This window comes from Ornithorhynchus anatinus, chromosome 8, assembly GCF_004115215.2.
Source record: "Ornithorhynchus anatinus isolate Pmale09 chromosome 8, mOrnAna1.pri.v4, whole genome shotgun sequence".
NCBI lineage: Eukaryota > Metazoa > Chordata > Mammalia > Monotremata > Ornithorhynchidae > Ornithorhynchus > Ornithorhynchus anatinus.
The window spans coordinates 51015211-51034846 of NC_041735.1; the positions used below are offsets into that span (position 1 = coordinate 51015211).

Sequence of the window (19636 nt, forward strand, 5' to 3'; positions counted from 1 at the left end):
ATTTGTAAATATTTCCCTCTATTAGTAGTCTGTAAAATGATTTTTGGTTGTTGAATTACCATGTAAGGAAAAAGACAAGATTTCTGATTTTATGCCACCATAAGAATCTTTTTATGTCAGAATGTTTGTCATTTTATGCATTCGGTTCCCATACAAGCCACTGCAACCCAACTCTGACACTCCTGTGAGATAAAGCAGTTAATGAACACATTAAATTTATATGTTTTTGTCACCATCTATCGTATCTTTCTATGAGCATTAACTGCCTTATTTAGCACCAAGAGCAAGTTTTAGACTCCTTTCAAGCCTGGAAATATTTGATCTGTGTATCAAATTGCCCCATCAACCTGCTTTAGTCTTTGACCCAACACTTGCATGTTTGTGTGATGGCTGTCATCAGCACCACTGGTATTTAACTTCTGCTTCAGCAGGAAGCACCAAGTGTTTGGGGGAGTACAAAAACAAGAAACACTGATCCCTGCCCTCTAATGGGATGGAGAGACAAGATAATCACTCACAAAAGAAGGACCTTAGCAAGAAGAATACAAATGTAGTTTGATATAACAGCTGAATAACTGCTTTTACAAATACAGAGACAAAAATATATGTAAATACATAGTGCTTATAGGAATGGAATTGGGATGATGATGATGGTATTTGTTAAGCACTTACTATGTGCCAAGCACTGTTCTAAGCGCTGAGGTAGATACAAGCTAGTCAAGTTGTCCTACGTGGGGCTTCACCCCCATTTTACAGATGTACCTGGGATGTTCTGGGATCCTAAAAATTAACTGGTGAAGGCAATTTGCAGAGGGCCTTGAAAATAGGAAGACTTATAGCCTGGCAGATTTGGGGATGGGAAGGACAAACAGGGAAAGGGAGGCATTATGTTTCTAAGGGAACCAGTATACCCAAGTTTTGGCCCAGCTTCTTTTGCATACAGGAGTATGATGTATGCTCAAGAACTAGGAAGAATATTTTTACCTTGGACTTAAAACAAAACATACTGCTTTCCAACTTGCTTTGAAATGTTAAAAAAAAAAATTTAAGTTTTAATTGTCTTTCTACCATTCACAACAATGTCTCCATATATGTCTTTTAGGAACACCTAAAACCAGGTAAATTTTACTGGGCAAAACTAAAGGTAACCATTGATCACAGATGAGATAAACTGGGTTATGGCAAAAACATACAAACAAGGTGGTGATTAACTGCTTCAGTTCAGAGGAGTGAAATCTGAATCCACATCCTCTGGCTCACACTTCATACCACTTATATTGACCTGAGCTATTTAACTTAAGCACTTATTAGTAATTATTAGCTAGACCTTTCTCCAAAACCTGGGACTGAAGGATAAGAACTTGAAAGGGTCAGCCCAGTGAAGTCCACTGCCCACCTGACCAGCCTCTCTCTGAAAACCAACCACACAATTCCCCCTTAAATTCTAAATCTTGGTGCAGTGTTTCCATAGAGCAAAACAAAGCCATTCATTATAGGATTCAGACTCATTAACTACCTGCTAGTCTCCTAAGTAGTCTACCACGATTCCCTTAAAAAAATCATATTTATTGAGCGCTTACTGTGGCTTGAGTGCTATATTAAGTGCTTGGGAGAGTACAATATAACAGAATTGATAGACCTGATAGACGCCAACCTTGCAGTCTAGGTATCCATGTTATTGTTGCTATTTTTTTAAATCAGCCAAAAAATGAAACTTGAAGGGACCTTCCTTGAAAGATTATCTAGTTCAGACTTCTGACAGGTGAGTAGACTATTTAGGACAGAGGACAAAATTAATTTTCCCTTGTTCTTACTGTCCCCTGGTGTCAGCATCCTCCCTTTAAAAAAACCAAAACAAAAAAAACTTCACATACTAATAAATCAGCTAGAATCCACAGAACTTTTGCTTCCAAAGCCTGAAGACTTTCACTTCTGGGAGATACTACCATTCACTGCTCTTTGACCTTCCCTGAGCACATTTTCAGGGCACTTTTGAGCCCATTTTTAGATCAGAGAGGCTTTCACCAGCTATGATGCTAAAAACAGCTTGTATTTGCATTTATTGGCTGGGAATGGGGGGCTACTAGGATTCATTCATTCTTTCAATCGTATTTACTCGGTGCTTACTGTGTACAACGCACTGCACTAAGCGCTTGGGAGAGTATACTACAACAGACACACTCCCTGACCACGACAAGCTCAGGAGTGAAAATTTCAGAAGCAGAGAGGGAAATGATTCCCAGAGGTAGTCCACTGGGACATGTACCCCAACAAATTGATTCTCAAATGAAAACTTTTGAGGACTTACAGTCCTAGGAAACAAGCTTCCTCAAAGATCTGCACCTGTCATTTGGCTAATGACCAAAATCCAACACTTTCTACCCTTTTGCTGCACCTCATCTTGTCTCACGCCATCGAGTCCAACTCATAGCAAGGCCATGGACACCTCTTCCAGAACATCCCACCTCCATCTGCAATCGTTCTGAAGCTTAAAGAAGGATCCCAGCTTTTAAAATTGTCCTTTCCCAAAGAGGTTATGGATGACAGTGTTTCAGGATTTACCACTCTTCAATTTCAAAATAAATTAGTCTGCCTCTTTATAAAAATCAATGGTATTTTTAATGGTATTTGTTAAGTGCTTACTATGTGTCAAACACTGGGGAGGCACAAGTTAATTAGGTCAGACAGTCCCTGCTCCTTTACAATGTATACTCACTGTGGATGGGACATGTGTCTGTTATACTTTACTCTCCCAAGTGCTTAGTACAGGGCTCTGCACACACTAAGCACTCAAATATGACTGACTGAAATGGGGTCTTTAAAGCCAGAGTCTAAGCAAGAGTGGAACAGGTATTTAATCCCCATTCTACAGTTGAGGAAACTGAGGCACAGAAAAGGAAAATGACTTGCCCAAGGTCATACACCAAGCAACTGAAGCAGCGTGGCTCAGTGGAAAGAGCACGGGCTTTGGAGTCAGGGCTCATGAGTTCGAATCCCAGCTCTGCCACTTGTCGGCTGTGTGACTCTGGGCAAGTCACTTAACTTCTCTGTGCCTCAGTTCCCTCATCTGTAAAATGGGGATGAAGACTGTGAGCCCCACGTGGGACAACCTGATTCCCCTATGTCTACCCCAGCACTTAGAACAGTGCTCGGCACATAGTAAGCGCTTAACAAATACCAACATTATTATTAACCTGGGTCCTCTGACTCGCAGGTGCATGCTCTTTCTCTAGGCCACACTGCTTGTGCAAAACAGTGTACTACACAGTCAGGGGAGTACAATAGAGTAAGTATACAATACTTACTTTCAAGGACCTTACAATCTAGCAGGGGAGACAAATATAAAAATTAATTACAGGTAGAGGAAACAATCAAGTATAAAGACAATGTTCAAAAATGCTAAGGGAGTGGGAGGATGAATACCTAAGGGCTTGCGGGGGTGGGAGTGGGGAGGGGGGAAGAAACAGGCTTTGACTCACAAAGTGTGCTTCTGAATCAATAAGCCCAAGAGTGTATTACTGCAACATAGTAAAAATAAAGCAGATATTTAGGAAATATATTTATGAGAAATCTCAAATTTACATCATTACCAAAATGACAAAGTGAAATGAATAAAACAGCATATTTTGTAGAGGTGAACTACCTAGTAATCCAAGAATTTAGCAGCAGCCAATTCCCACAACAAACAGAATACCTACAGAGGTGTTAAATGAAGTGGTATATGACCGGAAATATATTTATGATTTTAACTATGGCACAAAGGGAGGACTTTTTTTTTCTTACTTCTCCCTCTCTTGTTCTACATGTTTCTATCCTCATCTGAGCCAAGAGACCAATTTGGGGCTATGGTTCAACTCACTGGAAAGCACTCTGAAGTAGATCCACATCTCAGAGGCTTGCACATGGTCAGAAGGTATCTAGGCCTAGCAGCAATAGGAAAATAGCACCACCACCTCTCTTCTGATTTTCCTTTCCTTTTCTATCTGCCTCTTATCCTTTTTCCCTATCAGGTCAGGGGGAAAAACACAGGCAATATGGAATGGTTTTTAAAGCACTTTGACTTCTTCATGAATCCAGATACCTCTGAAGGCATACACATTAAGCTCATTTCTAGGCTTCACCATGATTTCAATGTGAATATCAAACTATAGGAACTCTCCAAAATAACTTTGATTAAAGTCAATAAAATAAAGTATGTTCACTTTTTGGTCCTAATTAATTACAGGATGCTTCCACAACCATGAAAAAATTGCAGAGATAAAGTTAAAGACACTCTCCCCTTGACTTAGTTATGCCTTAGTGGGAAAGGAGAAGGATAGGGTCCTCAGCTCCTTCCCAGACAGGGTCTTGGATAAGAGGGAAATGAAATTAATAGGCAGATGATTTTTCTCCTATTAGTGAAGTGGAATCTACTGGCAGAAGCCTAAGGGAGAACCAAACTGAAGGGGATAGAGCTACTGACTTGGACAGGGAAAATTCTGTTTCACTGGCTCCTGCCAGCAGAAAGGCTGAAAATAATCCAGACACCAGGCCTCAGAGAGATCTAGCTCATCCACTATCTAATCCAGAGGCTATCCCCTGGTGAAAACACCTGTATTACAGTTGCAAAATATCTTCAGAAATATTTTCCTATATCACAATTCTACTCCAGTTGTTTAGGGATTTTGATAAAGACCTTTTTTTAAAAAAACTATCCTCTACTAGCAGAAGCTGAAATAAATGGAACAATCCAAAGTCCTTAGTCTACATAAATCATTTTTTCAAATAGAAGCCAAGAAGTCTGCTGAAAAATGATGCAATACCTCCTTAAAGTTTATATCCTTCTTTAAGTGTTATAGATGCTCTATAAATCGCGCCCCCCCACCCAAAATCTGGACAACTTTCCACAATAAATATTTTTAAAATTTGCATTACCTTAAAAGGAATTCAGAATTGCAGTACTACTTTCCCTCACTAACTTTTCATCATATCAATTTATCATCAGTCTATTTTAGCTCATTGTAACCAACAAAATTGCAAGTTGATTGGAAAGAGGGTGCAATGGAACAGATGATCTACGCATACCCTCCTAAGCAACGGACACTGTTGTGTCTCCATCCAGTCTTGGCACCACTTTTGAGTACAGGAGCATTTTCTACCAGGGAATCTCCATTCCTTAAGATGTTTCAGAAGAGAAAAGACCCCCATTTGTCCTGGATAGTTTGTTTGCTTGCCTGAAGGGACAGAACTGGACCAAATGAACTTGTGAAATCCCTTCTCGCTCTAGGATCCTTTACCTGAAAAATGTATTTGGCTTCTTCAGATATGCAGGCCTTTACAACACCTTACAGTAATCTCTAGGCAATGAGGTAGAACATAAACATGAGGGAAAAAAATTGTGAATTTATTAAAATAAGAGGTTTTCTAAAATGACCAAACACAATGTCACCTTTCGCTAACAAGCTGCAACAATACTTGAAATTAGTTCCCACTCCCACCATCTCCAAAGCATGAACTAAAAGAGGAGAAATGTCTCCAGTTCCTTGATTTCCATTTTGCTACCTTTCAGGAACGAATAAACACAAACACACACAAATATTCTGATCTTTGGCCGTTGGTACTTAGTCTATTTTTTCCTAAAGAAAAAGAACCGAGACAAATAGCTGCATTTTGAGGTGGTTTTTTATTTTTAACTTAGTAAAACCTTAGTGAATTACAAAACAACATACTGAAGAAGATAATGCTGCAGAATTATAATTTCAGGGGGGAAAAAAACCCCTAAAATTTCAGATGGCATAAAATACATGGCATTAATTCCAAATCCTAAATATGAGATGACAACTAAAATTAAGATGAAATTTGAAAAAAAAACCAACACACACACTAAGAATTCCTAATGTCTCTGCTGCCACCAAGTTCTGCTAATGCTCATGAGAGCTAGAGATGGTGACAAGTTTGAAGCTTACTCACCTGGGCCTGGCACCATCTCTTTTCCTTGACAAGCCCTTTCTCCTGTTCCTCCATTTATAAAACACCTACTGTCCTAGCCCAGCCCACATCACCACGTCCACACCTCCACCTTCCCTATGTGGTACTCTAGCCTTCTTAAAGGTACTCTAATAAGGAAACACACTTGACTCAATCTTTAGGAACACTCTGGTAATAATAATGCTGGTATTTGTTAAGCGCTTACTATGTGCAGAGCACTGTTCTAAGCGCTGAGGTAGATACAGGGTAATCAAGTTGTCCCACGTGAGGCTCACAATTAATTCCCATTTTACAGATGAGGGAACTTGGGCCCAGAGAAGTTAAGTGACTTGTCCACAGTCACACAGCTGACAAGTGGCAGAGCTGGGATTCGAACCCATGACCTCTGACTCCCAAGCTTGGGCTCTTTCCACTGAGCCATGCTGCAGGACTGGCATCTCAATCAATTCTCTTTGACCTTGGGCAAACCGTCTACCTTTTCCCACCTTTTCCCACAGGAAGATAAAATGTTTGCAAATATTGTGACTGCTTTGTAAGGTATTATATAAATTTAAGCTATAACTCTTATTAGATAAATTAGTAGTTAAAGGACCCAGGCCACTACAATAATGAGAAACTATGAAACTACTTGAGGTAGTAAAAATCAACATTAATCTCTCCCTAGAAAGAAAAAAAAAGTTATTGCATAGGAAACCTACAAAGGAATAAACTATAACCAGCTCTCAGTATCAGAGGAAATGGAATCAAGATAACTGAAATCCAGAACCCAAAAACCTTATTTTAGACAATAGTTACAACACCCTCCCCAACCAAACCTTTTAGAATAGCTGCTTGGAAGTTAACTGATTTGCATTCCAACTTCTTTTTTTTAAATTCTGCCTTTCTTCCAGTGGAAGTCCAAAAGAGATGTGAGATTGTCAAGTAGACATCAGTGAGGGCAAAGATATAAAGTGCTAGATTATATACATACTAGAAAAGCCCCATAACAACGTTCAGAAAAATCCAAAAAATACTGAACTACTGTCCATCTTGAAACAAGGAACCCTCCCACATTGAGTTACAACTTGCTTTGAACACATGATTATAACAGTCAAATCAAAGTTTGATCTAGTAAAAAAAATCCAACAGAAATCCTCAAAAAATACAATCTTCAAGCATCTTCCCTAGTCCAAAAGTCATAAGTAATTTGAGATTTCCCTCAGAAAAACAAGGTCTTTTAATCTACAATCTCTTCATTTAACCAATAAGCATAGTTTATGAGAATTCCATGCCTCGTAAAATTGTACCTAACAAAACCATGTTCTAAAATTACCACATTTGTCTACAATACTACAGAAGCAGATAGTTTGTCATACTGTTCAAATACCTGAGATCACCGAAAAAGAAATATAGCAAGTTGTCCTACAATGCAGTGGCTGCACTCTTGTACAACTCCACGTTGAGGAAAACTCATACCAAAGAAGTCACCTGTTTTGATGCCGAACACGTGCACACAAGCCATTTCTTCTGCTCATATTGTCAGATGAATGTTTCTTCATTCCTTAACAATGTTCTAGCCAAAATGCAAAGCGATAACATGCATAAAAGGCAAAACCGAGTATACATCAGCCTTTGTAATGACAGGTCATACCAAATAATCACTCATCTGATATGATTATTCAACTGACTGGCTAACATTTTATAAGATTCATGTTTTAGTTTATTTATAAAAAATATTCTAAACAAAAAGAGGATTACTGACTAAATTTCTGATTCCTAACTACCTAGTTAAGCTCTGTGTCGGCAGGGATCTTGTCTACAACTCTCCCTAACACTTAGGTCAGTGCTCTATATACAGTAAGCACCCCAATACCAGCTACTGACATAGTATTTACCTCTGAAAATATACCAAACTTTCCACACTGGGCATGTTAATGGATCAGCGGGGTGCTGTACCTCAAAAATAAATGGTAATCCAGAGGCACCAAGAGGTCAGGGATTAAGCCATCTTCTGCATTATTTCACCTCTAACCATAGTTACTTGAACAATTTCAGAAGCCCTCATGGAAAAACTACTCAAGGGAACTGAACAAAACTATAAGAAAAGTTCTTATTGCTATATTATCCTACTAGGGAAATGATATGGAGGAGGCGGGAGATGGGAGGGAGAAGAGCAAACACAGGACAGTAAGAGAAGGCCTCCAGAGGACAGTACAGAATCCCACAATAGTGGTTCCCTCTTTGAAGTAAGCACTGATGCTAAGCTAGCATGCTAGCTTCTGGAACAAACAACAAAGGTCAAACTCTAATGGGGAACCATGCCCACATTCTTCTAAAAACAAAGTAGACCACATTCAAAAGAATTAATCAAGGGTGGCTATGGGAATCGCTTACCAAGATGATATTCCTACCATAAACAAATGCATTTAAAAAAAATATCTTTGAGTTGATGGGAAGATATTTTTAGATTAGGTAACTGCAATCTAACTATAAATCAGTTTGGGAAAATCAAGAGTTAACTCCAGGAAGGGCTTTTTTGGTTACAAATCCAAGTTTAAATAACTTACAATACACGACAATAAGGAAAAAAGACTAAAGCCTCCCCATCATTTCTACTCATACTACATATCAAACTCCAAATACAATACCAATTAAAAATAAGTCTGGATTTTTATGAAAAACACAGTCTAAATAAATTCACTGCTAAATCTTTATAGAAAGAGCTGCTAGAACACTCCCCCCTCACCACCACCACATACTTATCTTTGTAGTCTGCATCGACTACCTCCAGGAATCCCTTGCATTTGTCTGCCCTTGTGTATCTTTTTCAAATACTTTTTTCTAAAAATGAGCACTTTTTTCCTCCTTTAATGATCCCACTCCAATACAACACTTTAACTTCCCTAATGAAAAACGTGGGTGGTTTTGCCAAGATTCGCACTGAATAGTTAAAGAAAAATATAAAATAATCCTCTTCCATTTGATATTGGAGATTTTTAAGATCTTAATATTATCTTCCTAATATTAGCAAGAGGGCCATGGGCTTCAGACAGTGCTCTGCACACAGTAAACGCTCAAATAAATACAACTGAATGAATCTGTCCAGCATCCAAGCTAGAGCAGATGAAACCTTCTGCTTAAACACAGCCTCTGCACAAATGTTATCGCTGAGTTGAAGAAAAATGCCTAAAAGCCTTCTGCAATCTCAACATGGCCAAAGTGCAGATGATTATTTCATATGGATGGAATAGTCCAGGTAAAGATGCAATCAATAGTATTTACTGAGTGTTTACGGTGTGCAGACAACTCAATCTTTATTTAGAAGAATTTCTCATATGAAGAAGGGGAGTGAGGAGGTAAGCAACAGTCTTACTTTAACTTGCATATGCATTTTATATGCAGGTTAAAGACTACATGTATACACATACACACACAGTTACAAAGAATCAGGTTGTAATATTTTCTGACAACCACTCCTAAAATAATTACTTATCTATTAAATCAAGATGGGCTAGACATACTTTGGGGGACGTCACTAGTTCTCTGACAACTGTAAAATCATAGAATAAGTTAACATCTATTCTGAAGACTGTCACATGGATTCGGTACGTTTTTGAATGATTCATCAAGAAACGGGGCATTTATCCTATTTCTTGTTTCCATCGTTAAATATTTAGGACAAATCTATCTAGGAAAGAGAAATGCACTGAATTTGGACTTCCCGATTTCCAATTTTGGCTGGTCTGATTTAAATATATCCCATTTCAATTTAACAAATACCGAGCGATACCTTAGAGAAACTCTTCTGCATGGCCCAAAGAGAAATCTGCATACTGGATGAAGTCCTGAACTGACATATTGAAACCCCGTACTGTTTCTTGTCGATTACGACAGACCCCGAAACAATCCTATTTACAACGGTACCTAGAAAGGAGGAAAACGGAACAATCCCAGCGGCACGACAACTCCCACGGTGACAGGGGTCATTCACTGCCCCCCCTACTTACATCCTTTTGGCTCAAATGGCTCCTTAAAAATGCCAACTACCTCCCAATCTGCGAGAACCCACAGGACTACAGCAGAAGACGCCCGATCGGACAATGAACAGGCAGCCAAAGGCACAGGACCTCATCCACTGCCCATATGATATATTAAAAATTAATGACTTACGCCATTCCCCCCCCCCCCCCCCGTATCTCTGCATCCCCTTCTCCCGCGTCTCCTCTCATCGGATGTGTGGCTCATCACTGAATGCATCTCTCCTCTCCACAAAATCGGGGGCGTTTAGAGAGCGCTTGCTATGTGCGGAGCACTGTACTAGGCGCTCGGGGGAGTACAATAGACTGGGGGCCCCACGTGGGGCAACCCGATTCCCGTGTCTCCCCCAGCGCTTAGAACAGTGCTCTGCACATAGTAAGCGCTTAACAAATACCAACATTATTACAAGAGAACAGGGAGCTTCGGTCCCTGCCCACCAGGACCTGACGAGGCCCACGGACCGCGGGTCCATCCTCTTTTCCGCAGAGAAGAATGGGGGTGGGGAGGGGAGGAAAACGGGAAGGGATCCTCATAAAACCGGGCCCGTCGATCCCGGGGGGGGGCCAGCAAAGACCCCCCCCCCTCGCTGGACAAACTATTCTGCGGACCGCGACCCCTCCCAGCTGCCCACGACAGGCAGGCACAGGACTGGGAGCCTGGGAAGAGGAGGAGGAGGAGGAAAAGGGAGGGGAGGCGGAGGGGGAGAGCGGAGGGGTGGGGCTGGGAAGCAAAACACAATGAAAAGCGGCTGCAATGGGAGCCCAGTCATTGCAGTCCAACATCATGAGGCTGCCGCTGCCCCCGCCACACCCAGGAGCCTTGGGCGGCCCCGGATCGCCCCTCGGGGACAACCGGCGCCCACTTACCGAGCAGCAGGACGCTTTTCCCCGCGGGGAGCTTGGAGCGGGAGCGGGTGGAGACCTCGCTGAGGATGCAGGACCTAACGGAGAGACACGCACGGGGTTGGGGGCGGAGGGGGGGGGGTCTCAGGCTGAACCCCCACCCTCTCCAAGACGGGCAGGGGAAGCCGGGGGGCTGCCTCTCTCCTCCCTCCAGCCCCAGGGCCAGGCCGGGGGTGGGATGAGGGGCGGCGGTCGGTGCGTCGTGAGGAAGCGGGGGAGGCCCAAGCCGTCAGGACTGGCCCGGGCCCTGCGAGGACCCGGGAGGGTTCGAGGGGACCGGTAATGGAGGATGGTGGGGGCGGTGAGAAGATGAGGGATCCGAAGGGAGATGGGGGGGGGGGGGGCCCGGGAACGAGGGGGCGGTTACCAGAGGTTCTGCCCGTCCTCCTCGTCCGCCTTGCCGTCGCCGGCAGGGCCGCCGTTGCCGTTGCTGGAAGAGAAGCCGTTGGCCGAGGCCCCGCCCGCGAAGGTCGAGGTTAGTCCGGGCGGAGAGGAGCCGAAGGAGCCGGCTCGCCCCGCCGCCGCCATCTTGGTCGGGCTCGCACTGCGCCCCGCCGCTCAGGGAGCGAGGCGGTGGCGGCGAGGACCCGGATGTGGGGCGTTCGCCGGCCGCCTGCTGGACGGGGGGCGGGGCCCGGAGCGGGGAGAAGGAAGAAAGGGCGGGGCCGCGCGCTTCTAACGCTTCTCCGACGCGCATGCGCGCCCCCCCCCCCCGCCTCGTCGGCTCGGGTCACGCGGGGCGCCTCAGGGCCGCCAAACGCTCCATTCGTTCCCAATTTCCTTTCTTTAATGGAAGATTGTGTCTCCCCAATATTTCAGCCGCCCTCTCGGCTTCCCAAAGCGCCCCCGACATCGCCCTCACCGACATTTTCTCCCTTCCTCGTCCCCCGCCCCCCTGGTAATTCCGCTCTCCAAGGCTGGACCACACCCTCCGCTGTTGCTGCTGCTGCTGCTGCTCTCCTCCTTAAATCCTGTCGGCCTTCGGGCCCCTAAAACGTTGTTTTCCCCACCCCCCGGCAGCTCCTCGGTGCTGGAGACACCAGCCACACCCTCCGAGGGCTTTCGTTCCCTTATCCCCGATTTCCAGGACCGTAATTATCACCCAAACGAGACGGGGAAATGTAAGGCACATTCAGCGCCTCAGAAATACACTTGAAGACCACAGATGCCTTCCCGCGTCTGTCCTAAAGGGCATTTGAAGGAGTCGATTTAATATGGAAAAAGAGCCCCGAATTCAAAACCTTATTGTCGCAGATACCTTTTTTTTTCCTCCCCCACCCTCGGGAGAATTCATTGGAACCATTGGTTCGTTTCACAAAAGAAAATAAGGCTAATTCCTCACAAAAGGGAAAAAAGGGCAAAATGAGAGTTGGGGATTTTGGAATTTCCCTGGTATACGCCGCACTAGAAGGATGTGGGGATTTTTTTTCATCCTATTTTTTCAACACCCCCACGTATGTCAAAAGAACCTTAGTACAGTGCTGTGCACATCGTAAGGGTTCAATAAATAGTAAGCGCTCAATAAATGCTTTTGAATGAAGAACCTAGAAGATGCCTAGGTGAGGAAAATAAAGTGAAAGTTATTATGGCAAGTAGTCGGACACTTCCTTTTTTAAAAAAAATCGATATGGACAACCTCGTGTACAAGGATTTTAGGAGTGAGCTCAGGAAATGGGCTAGGAAAGGTATCTTAATGCAAAGAACGTTAAAAAAACTTTTAAGAATATATCTTTTTATTTGTGTCTTAGAAGGAGATTCCTAAAATTTCCAATAACCAAAGGACACAACATACTCTGATCAATCACTGAATGGTATTTATTGAACACCTACTATATGCAGGGACACTCAACTAAGTGCTTGGAAGAGTACATCAAAAGGGAGACAGCCTCTGTCCTCAAGGCCCCTCTCTGTCTGTCAGTCTCTCCCTGACTCTGTCTCTTCCCCACCTTTGAAAGGCACACTGACACTTTCACCCCACTTTGCAGCAGTGGATGCTAAAAATGTGTAGCAGTGCATTAAATTAAAGCATTAGATGCATTACATTTATCATTACTGTTAATATAATTTTGCTGATCTCACAGAAAATCCATAAGGATCTAGTCAACCACAGGGATTTAATGTTGTTAGTGTGCCTTCAAAGATTTCTCCCATTTTTTGTGGTTGCTTAGACTTCTGAAATTTATCAGGTTTCTGGTTCTCTTAAAATGGCTCTCTAACCATCCTAATTTTCAGTAACTTAATCAGTTGGACTTTTACAAAGCATCATCTACCAACTATTGATCAAGCATAGCACTGAATTGTTTCTCTCTAAACACCTTGTGGACAGGGAACATGTTTACCTACTCTGGGTATTGGACTCTGACAAGCCTTTAGTACAGTTCTCGGCACTCAGTAAGTGCTCAGTAAATACCATTCATTGATGGATTAGAAAGTCGGGGTAAGTCGGGAATGCGAGACCTTCTTTCCCCACTATTAAAACCTAATCGCCATCTACAGAAAACACCAGAAAGAATTTTCTATGAAATTATCTTGATTTACTTTAGAATCTACATTTATTAAGTCAGTAGCACTGGGCCAACTATTATTGTAGAGGAGAAAAAACAGTGTGGATTAGGTAATATTTTCTCCTTATCTCTTGAGCGCCCACATTTCCTTGTAACCAAATACAGTAGAGTTCCAGTTCTCACTAAAGTATCTCATTACTGATTATTATACTCAACCACTTAAATTCTCAAATTACTATTTCTGTTATATTCAGCCATTCCACCTTGCTTTTGGGAAAAAATAACTGATGATAGGTTTAACATATTCATAACCTGCTAAAAAAGCTTACCTATAAATTATTTTTTTATTTTTCCTTAAGACTATCACTGATATTTATGGCGCAAAGTGATTGAGACCTCATTGTTTTCACAAGCACCTCCCTCATCCCCAGTTATTTAGAAATATACTCCCATTTGCCACTGAGGATGCAGAGCGAAATATGATTTTTTTCTTTATCAAAACCACGAATAAAGTGAAAAACCAATACATTCTGGAAAGAATTCACAAAAACTTTATTATTCTATTATTATCTGTTTAGGAACCATACTGTACAGTACCTGAGTATTTTAGACTACAAGAATGTACCTATCTATAGTTAATAAATATAAAACCCAATAAATTATCCAAAATATTGTCACTGATATCTATACTAGATATAGAGAAGCAGCGTGGCTCCGTGGAAAGAGCACGGGCTTTGGAGTCAGGGCTCATGAGTTCGAATCCCAGCTCTGCCACTTGTCGGCTGTGTGACTGTGGGCAAGTCACTTAACTTCTCTGTGCCTCAGTTCCCTCATCTGTAAAATGGGGATTAAGACTGTGAGCCCCACGTGGGACAACCTGATTCCCCTATGTCTACCCCAGCGCTTGGAACAGTGCTCGGCACATAGTAAGCGCTTAACAAATACCGACATTATTATTATTATTATTACTAATAAGATAAGAGCTTATTGATAAGAGCCTGGATCCAGGAGACAGAATCTTTAAAGTTCTTATCCTCTCTGCACAGGCAAAATAACAGAATAACAGAAATTTGAAAATATTTTATAAAATCCACTTGTCTTCAAGATGCCATTGATAGCTGACTCATTAGCTAATATTAAGGAGGTTCAACACCAGTGGGGTTTTTTGGTCACCATTTAATACAGGGAGATTTTTCAAATATTAAGTTTGTGAGAAATTTTCATGATTATCAGCACTCATTTAAAGCCCTCATTTCCTCTTCCACTCGCTTGTGCGTCACACTTGGATGTAATAATGTTGGTATTTGTTAAGCGCTTACTATGTGCAGAGCACTGTTCTAAGCGCTGGGGTAGATACAGGGTAATCAGATTGTCCCACATGAGGCTCACAGTTAATCCCCATTTTTACAGATGAGGTAACTGAGGCACAGAGAAGTGAAGTGACTTGCCCACAGTCACACAGCTGACAAGTGGCAGAACCGGGAGTCGAACTCATGACCTCTGACTCCAAAGCCCAGGCTCTTTCCACTGAGCCACGCTGCTCAGTGGATGTACACCCTTTATTCATCCCACCTTCAACCCCAAAGCACTTATGTACATATCCATCATTTATTTATATTAATATCTGTCTCCGCTTCTAGACTGTAACCTCTTTGTGGGCAAGGAATGCGTCTACCAACTCTGTTATATTGTATTCTCCCAAGCACTTAGTACAGTGCATAACAATAAGCACTCAATAAATAGAGAAGCAGCAAGGTTTAGTGGAAAGAGCACGGGCTTGGGAGTCAGAGTTCATGGGTTCTAATCCTGGCTCTGCCACTTATTCATTCATTCATTCAATAGTATTTATTGAGCGCTTACTATGTGCAGAGCACTGTACTAAGCGCTTGGGATGAACAAGTCGGCAACAGATAGAGACGGTCCCTGCCGTTTGACGGGCTTACAGTCTAATCGGAGGAGACGGACAGATGAGAACAATGGCAGTAAACAGCGTCAAGGGGAAGAACATCTCGTAAAAACAATGGCAACTAAATAGAATCAAGGCGATGTACAATTCATTAACAAAATAAATAGGGTAACGAAAATATATACAGTTGAGCGGACGGGTACAGTGCTGTGGGGATGGGAAGGGAGAGGTGGAGGAGCAGAGGGAAAAGGGGAAAATGAGGCTTTAGCTGCGGAGAGGTAAAGGGGGGATGGCAGAGGGAGTAGAGGGGGAGGAGGAGCTCAGTCTGGGAAGGCCTCTTGGAGGAGGTGATTTTTAAGTAAGGTTTTGAAGAGGGAAAGAGAATCAGTTTGGCGGAGGTGAGGAGGGAGGGCGTTCCGGGACCGCGGGAGGACGTGACCCAGGGGTCGACGGCGGGATAGGCGAGACCGAGGGACGGCGAGGAGGTGGGCGGCAGAGGAGCGGAGCGTGCGGGGTGGGCGGTAGAAAGAGAGAAGGGAGGAGAGGTAGGAAGGGGCAAGGTGATGGAGAGCCTCGAAGCCTAGAGTGAGGAGTTTTTGTTTGGAGCGGAGGTCGATAGGCAACCACTGGAGTCGTTTAAGAAGGGGAGTGACATGCCCAGATCGTTTCTGCAGGAAGATGAGCCGGGCAGCGGAGTGAAGAATAGACCGGAGCGGGGCGAGAGAGGAGGAAGGGAGGTCAGAGAGAAGGCTGACACAGTAGTCTAACCGGGATATAACGAGAGCCCGTAATAGTAAGGTAGCCGTTTGGGTGGAGAGGAAAGGGCGGATCTTGGCGATATTGTAGAGGTGAAACCGGCAGGTCTTGGTAACGGATAGGATGTGTGGGGTGAACGAGAGGGACGAGTCAAGGATGACACCGAGACTTAGCTATGTGACTTTGGACACGTCATTTAACTTCTCTGTGCCTCAGTTACCTCATCTGTAAAATGAGGATTAAGACTGTGAGCCCTACATGGGACAACCTGATTACCCTGTATCTACCCCAGTGCTTAGAACAATGCTTGGCAAATAGTAATAGCTTAACAAATACCATTATTATTATTATATTACAAATGTGATCAATTGATTCACAGCACTGTGCACCTAAGAACATGCAATAAAAGTACATACTCTTCTGCCCTGGAGTAACATACAAGATAATTAGACACCTTCTCATGCATGCCTCCTTGGTTTGTCTAATAGTTTCCTGCAGAAACGTTCTGGGCATGTCACTCCCCTTCTTAAAAACCTCTAGTGGTTGCCTATCGACCTCCGCTCAAAACAAAAACTCCTCACTCCATCACCTTGCCCCATCCTACCTCTCCTCCCTTCTCTCTTTCCACTGCCCACCCCGCACACTCCGCTCCTCTGCCTCCCACCTCCTCACCGTCCCTCGGTCTCGCCTATCTCTCCTTCGACCCCTGGGCCACGTCCTCCCGTGGTCCTGGAATGCCCTCCCTCCTCACCTCCAACAATCTAATTCTCTTCCCCTCTTCAAATCCCTACTTAAAGCTCACCTCCTCCAAGAGGCCTTCCCAGACTGAGCTCCCCCCTTTTTCCCTCTGCTCCCTCTACCCCCCCTTCACCTCTCCGCAGCTAAACCCTCTTCTCCCCCCTTTCCCTCTCCTCCTCCCCCCTCCCGTCCCACCCCTTCAGCACTGTACTCGTCCGCTCAACTATATATATCTTCATCACCCTATTTATTTTGTTTAATGAGATGTACATCACCCTGATTCTATTTATTTGCCTTTGTTTTTATGAGATGTTCTTCCCCTTGACTCTATTTATTGCCATTGTTCTTGTCTGCCTGTCTCCCCCCGATTAGACTGTAAGCCCATCAAAGGGCAGGGACTGTATCTGTTGTCGATTTGTACATTCCAAGCGCTTAGTACAGTGCTCTGCACATAGTAAGCGCTCAATAAATACTATTGAATGAATGAATGAATGAATGAATGGTAACTGGAGTGCTTGACAGCCCTTAACTCTCACACTTGATCAATAAATAACTTATTGAGCACCTACTATGTTTAGGTTTAGGTTTACTATGCTTACTGTACTAAGCACTTGGGAGAGTACAGTAAATAGCCATCATCTGTCCACTCAAGGAACTCACCATCTAGGGGAGTAACAGACACTACTAAAATGATGAAGGAAAAGTGAAAATATATATGAGTTTTTCCTTCTAATGAAAATCACTGCTCCAATATTGAAGGAATCGGACAGTTTAGCTTGATCCTTCATCTGTGAACCTAATCAAGTGGAAAGGATGTCCATCCAATAGGATATGTCCCCAATCTCCATGGACAGAGAAGGGACTCTTCATCTGATTTAGGCCCATTCATACAAGGAGAAAATTGAATTTATTTAGACGATATCCAGTGCTGGGAGTAGACCAAAGCTCAGCTCCGGTATAAGAGAAGTCCCAGAATGGGCGTTCTGGGGTGGTGGATGTGTCCCCCGCACCCCTAGTGTCTTTTGTTCTTTAGTTGTCAGCAGCCCCCCTCCCACATTTTACTCCACCCAGGCCTTGGACTGCATGCCTGGCATCTTCTTCTTCTGTGGCTTGCAGCACAGGCTCCCCGTCCCCCACTGACCAGTCCATTGGCCTCCAAGGAAGTAGCAAGGGCCTCTGGGCTTCTTGTTTTTCTACTTTCAGCATTACTTATGGCCCTGACCAATATTGGGGGTGCTCAGATCCTCAGGTCACTGATACCACCCTGGAGTTCTGTTGCCCACAGATGAATGACTTTAAGAATTGTGTAACCCCAAAAGCAGAGGGGCATCTCTGAGGAGATGGAGGAGGCAAATAGGGGTCAAACCTCTCTGGAGAGTTGGAAAGAGACAAGCAGGCAAACCTAAGTGCTCCTCACTCTTGACTCTCCCACCTCTGAGTCATTGTTCATGCTTTTCCCTTTGCCTGTAACGCTCTGTCTCCTCAGTTTGGCCAAAACATAACACTCCACTTCTTCAGAGCTTCTTGAGCTGAAGTAACTTAAGACCCGCTTTTAGCCCAGTTTAAAGAGTCCTGCTCTGGGAATCGGGAAACCTGGTTCTAATAATAATAATGTTGGTATTTGTTAAGCGCTTACTATGTGCCGAGCACTGTTCTAAGCGCTGGGGTAGACATAGGGGAATCAGGTTGTCCCACGTGGGGCTCACAGTCTTGATCCCCATTTTACAGATGAGGGAACTGAGGCACAGAGAAGTTAAGTGACTTGCCCACAGTCACACAGCCGACAAGTGGCAGAGCTGGGATTCGAACTCATGAGCCCTGACTCCAAAGCCCGTGCTCTTTCCACTGAGCCACGCTACTTCTCTAGTCCCAGCTCTGCCAGAAGCTGGTCAACATGGATGACAAAACTACACATGCACTTTGCAATGCGCCGCATCCCAACCCACCTACCACTTGTTGCATTCTGTGCTCCAGTGGGGACGTGACTGGCAGGAATGAGGGAGATAGTGCAAGTGGCCCTGCACGAGCCACTAGCACAAAAATCCATTCCTCTGGGCAGGTTCCTGGTCTTGATGCCTCAGGACCATCATCATTCGACTCTGATGGGACACTCCGTCATCAGAAAAGTCACGTCCTCCAGGTAGTCTTCCCAGATGAATCCCTCCACTTTCTCAATTATGCTATCTCAACAGCCACCTCAGTGCTCACATATCTCACATTATTAATACAAAATAATCATGACTAATACTCACATTACTAATGAATGTCATTGATGCCAATACTAAGTGGGAAGCAGCGTGGCTCAGTGGAAAGAGCCTGGGCTTTGGAGTCAGAGGTCATGGGTTCAAATCCCGGCTCTGCCACTTGTCAGCTGTGTGACTGAGGGCAAGTTACTTAACTTCTCTGTGCCTCAGTTACCTCATCTGTAAAATGGGGATTAACTGTGAGCCTCATGTGGGACAACCTGATTACCCCGTATCTACCCCAGTGCTTAGAACAGTGCTCTGCACATAGTAAGCGCTTAACAAATACCAACATTATTATTATTATTACTAAATGGTACTGGTCAACCGGGGATCCGAAACTCCCAAAAGTCAATCTTGTTTGCATCGCCCACATTCCACTTATGATAATAATAATAATAACAAATAGTTAAGCACTTACTATGTGCAAAGCACTGTTATGTTAGACTTATGTTATTGTTTGCCCCATGAAGATGGAGTCTCAAACTGGCTCTCATTATCAAAAATATTCTCTTAAAAAATATGCTTGCCCACATGCTAATTCAGCTTTAGCTATCACATAATCTCATTACCTCAGGTGCCCATCTCTAAACTGGAGATAGT

The 19636-nt window shown here is 43.6% G+C and overlaps 1 protein-coding gene across 1 annotated transcript in view; it reads right to left on the bottom strand.

Annotated features, from left to right (window-relative positions):
• The window catches only part of DYNC1LI1 (dynein cytoplasmic 1 light intermediate chain 1), a 41257-nt gene extending 29786 nt beyond the window's left edge, over positions 1-11471 (bottom strand). Inside the window, exons 1-2 of the mRNA XM_029071416.2 lie at positions 11254-11471; positions 10851-10924 (exon numbers count right to left, since the gene is read on the bottom strand). Coding sequence (XP_028927249.1) covers positions 10851-10924; positions 11254-11414 — 235 coding nt within the window. The 5' untranslated portion in view covers positions 11415-11471. The remainder of the gene's footprint in view (positions 1-10850; positions 10925-11253) is intronic.
• Positions 11472-19636: the final 8165 nt, after the last annotated feature.